Below are 2,445 nucleotides of genomic sequence, written 5' to 3' on the forward strand. Positions count from 1 at the left end.
AAACACCCCTGTGGGACTTAGCCTTCCTGTGCGAGTCACCACCCAGAACTCACATCGCCCACTGTGGATCAACACTGGTCACATCCATGCCCTAACTGGGAATGGAACGCGAGGTTCCAGGTACCCAGAATTTGGATGAGCAGTTGAGAACGTGAACAGCTCGGCATCATTAACCATGTTGGGGTGGTGATGTACGCACACCAGGAACTGCCAGGTGCCAGACGCTGCCAGTGACTTCCATCTTGCAGTGACTGCACCCACATCAGAAAGCACTATGCAGGTTCCGAATTTTTCTGCAAATGGCTGGATCTTATGGGAAATCACTGCACTGGGGAAATTCAAAGGAACCACAGTCAATTCAGAGGTTGTCCTCCAGCCTAAACGCCACCAAGCAAGAAGTATCACCTGTGCTGTTTTAAATCCTTCCTGCAGTGTGAAGGCCATAATGATGTCTCAAACCATTATGACTAATAAAAGATTTCCCACATTCACGACACTCTAAGGCCTTTCTCCAGTGTGACGTCTCTGGTGACGATGGAGGGCAGAACTAGCAGTGAATGATTTCCCACATTCACTACACTCATAAGGCCGTTTACCTGAGTGAACCTTTTTGTGTACACTGAGGCTATCTTTTCGGGGAAAGGATTTGCCACATTCACTGCACTCATAAGGCCTCTCACCGCTGTGAACACTCTGGTGAGCACGATGTTGATTACTAGTGATAAAAGATTTCCCACATACACGGCACTCATAAGGCTTTTGTCCAGTATGAAGTCTCTGGTGATAACGGAGGGCAGAACTAGCAGTAAATGATTTCCCACATTCATGGCACTCATAAGGCCTTTCTCCAGTGTGGACTCTCTGGTGACGACGGAGGGCAGAACTAGCAATAAATGATTTCCCACATTCATTACACTCATAAGGCCGGTCACCTGAGTGAACCATTTTGTGTATACTGAGGCTACCTTTTCGGGGAAATGATTTGCCACATTCAGGGCATTCATAAGGCCTCTCTCCACTGTGAACTCTCTGGTGAGAACGACGTTGATTACTAGTGATAAAAGATTTCCCACATTCACGGCACTCGAAAGGACGTTCTCCAGTGTGAAGTCTCTGGTGATAACGGAGAGCAGAACTACTAGTAAAAGATTTCCCACATTCACGGCACTCGTAAGGACGTTCTCCAGTGTGAAGTCTCTGGTGAGAACGGAGGGTAGAACTAGCAGTGTAAGATTTCCCACATTCATAGCACTCATAACGCCGTTGCCCAGTATGAAGTCTCCGGTGAGAAGATAGGGCAGAACTAAAAGTAAAAGATTTCCCACATTCACGACACTCATAAGGCCTTTCTCCTGTGTGAAGTCTCTGGTGAGAACGGAGGGCAGAACGAGCAGTGTAAGATTTCCCACATTCACAGCACTCAAATGGCCGTTCTCCAGTATGAACTCTCTGATGATGAAGGAGGGCAGAACTAGCAGTAAAATTTTTCCCACATTCATTACATTCATAAGGCCTTTCACCTGAGTGAACTTTTATGTGTACACTGAGGCTAGTTTTTCGGATAAAGGACTTGCCACATTCACTGCACGCATAAGGCCTTTCACCAGTGTGAACTCTCTGATGATAACGTAAGACAAAACTACCAGCAAAAGATTTCCCACATTCGCTGCACTCGTAAGGCCTAATTCCACTGTGAATTGTCTGGTGATAACGTAGTGAAGAACTACCAGCAAAAGATTTCCCACATTCATGGCATTTATAAGGCCTTTCTCCAGTGTGAACTCTCTGATGAGAACGGAGGCCAGAACTACTGGTAACAGATTTCCCACAATCACTGCATTCATACCGTCTTTGCCCTGCATGAGATCTCTCATGATCTGAGAGGGCAGACATAGATGGAAAAGATTTTGCACAGCTATGACACTTATACAACCGATCTCCAGACTGGACACTATGAGTAAGCAACACTGAGCTACCGCTAAGAGATTTTGCACACCCGCTGCAAAGAAAAGTCTCCACTCCACTGCGCCATTTCTGGGGATGAAGGAAGACAGATTCAGGGCCTAAGGATTTCCCACATTTGCTGCACGTGTACTGCCCGGATCCTCCCTGAGTCTTACCTTGCTCATTCAGGGTTGGTTGTTGCCCAAGGGATTTTCCACATGGACCAAACTCATGATGTCGTGCTCTAGTATGGTATCTATGGTGTATGGCAAATAAGGATTTGTACCTGAAAGTTTTCCCACATTCACTGCACACAAAGGACTGTCTACCAAGGTGGACACCCTGCTCCTCTGTATCCGTGTGTTTGGAACCAAAAGCGTTCTGACATTGGCCCCAAGTGCCATGACTGCTTCTGTGAAGTAACGTTGCACTGCAGTGGGGGATTGAATGTGGCTTCTCCCCAGTAAGAGTGGCCTCTTGCTCCAGATGCCCCGAGCCAGA

At 47.1% G+C, this 2,445-nt stretch overlaps 1 protein-coding gene across 1 annotated transcript; it reads right to left on the reverse strand.

Annotated features, from left to right (window-relative positions):
• Positions 1-6: 6 nt before the first annotated feature.
• On the reverse strand, positions 7-2,439 carry LOC132009177 (zinc finger protein 420-like). The gene has a single exon (XM_059387519.1). It carries the CDS (start codon positions 1,891-1,893, stop codon positions 499-501), a length of 1,395 nt encoding a protein of 464 aa, XP_059243502.1. The 5' UTR covers positions 1,894-2,439; the 3' UTR covers positions 7-498.
• Positions 2,440-2,445: the final 6 nt, after the last annotated feature.

Source organism: Mustela nigripes, unplaced genomic scaffold (assembly GCF_022355385.1).
Source record: "Mustela nigripes isolate SB6536 unplaced genomic scaffold, MUSNIG.SB6536 HiC_scaffold_6594, whole genome shotgun sequence".
NCBI lineage: Eukaryota > Metazoa > Chordata > Mammalia > Carnivora > Mustelidae > Mustela > Mustela nigripes.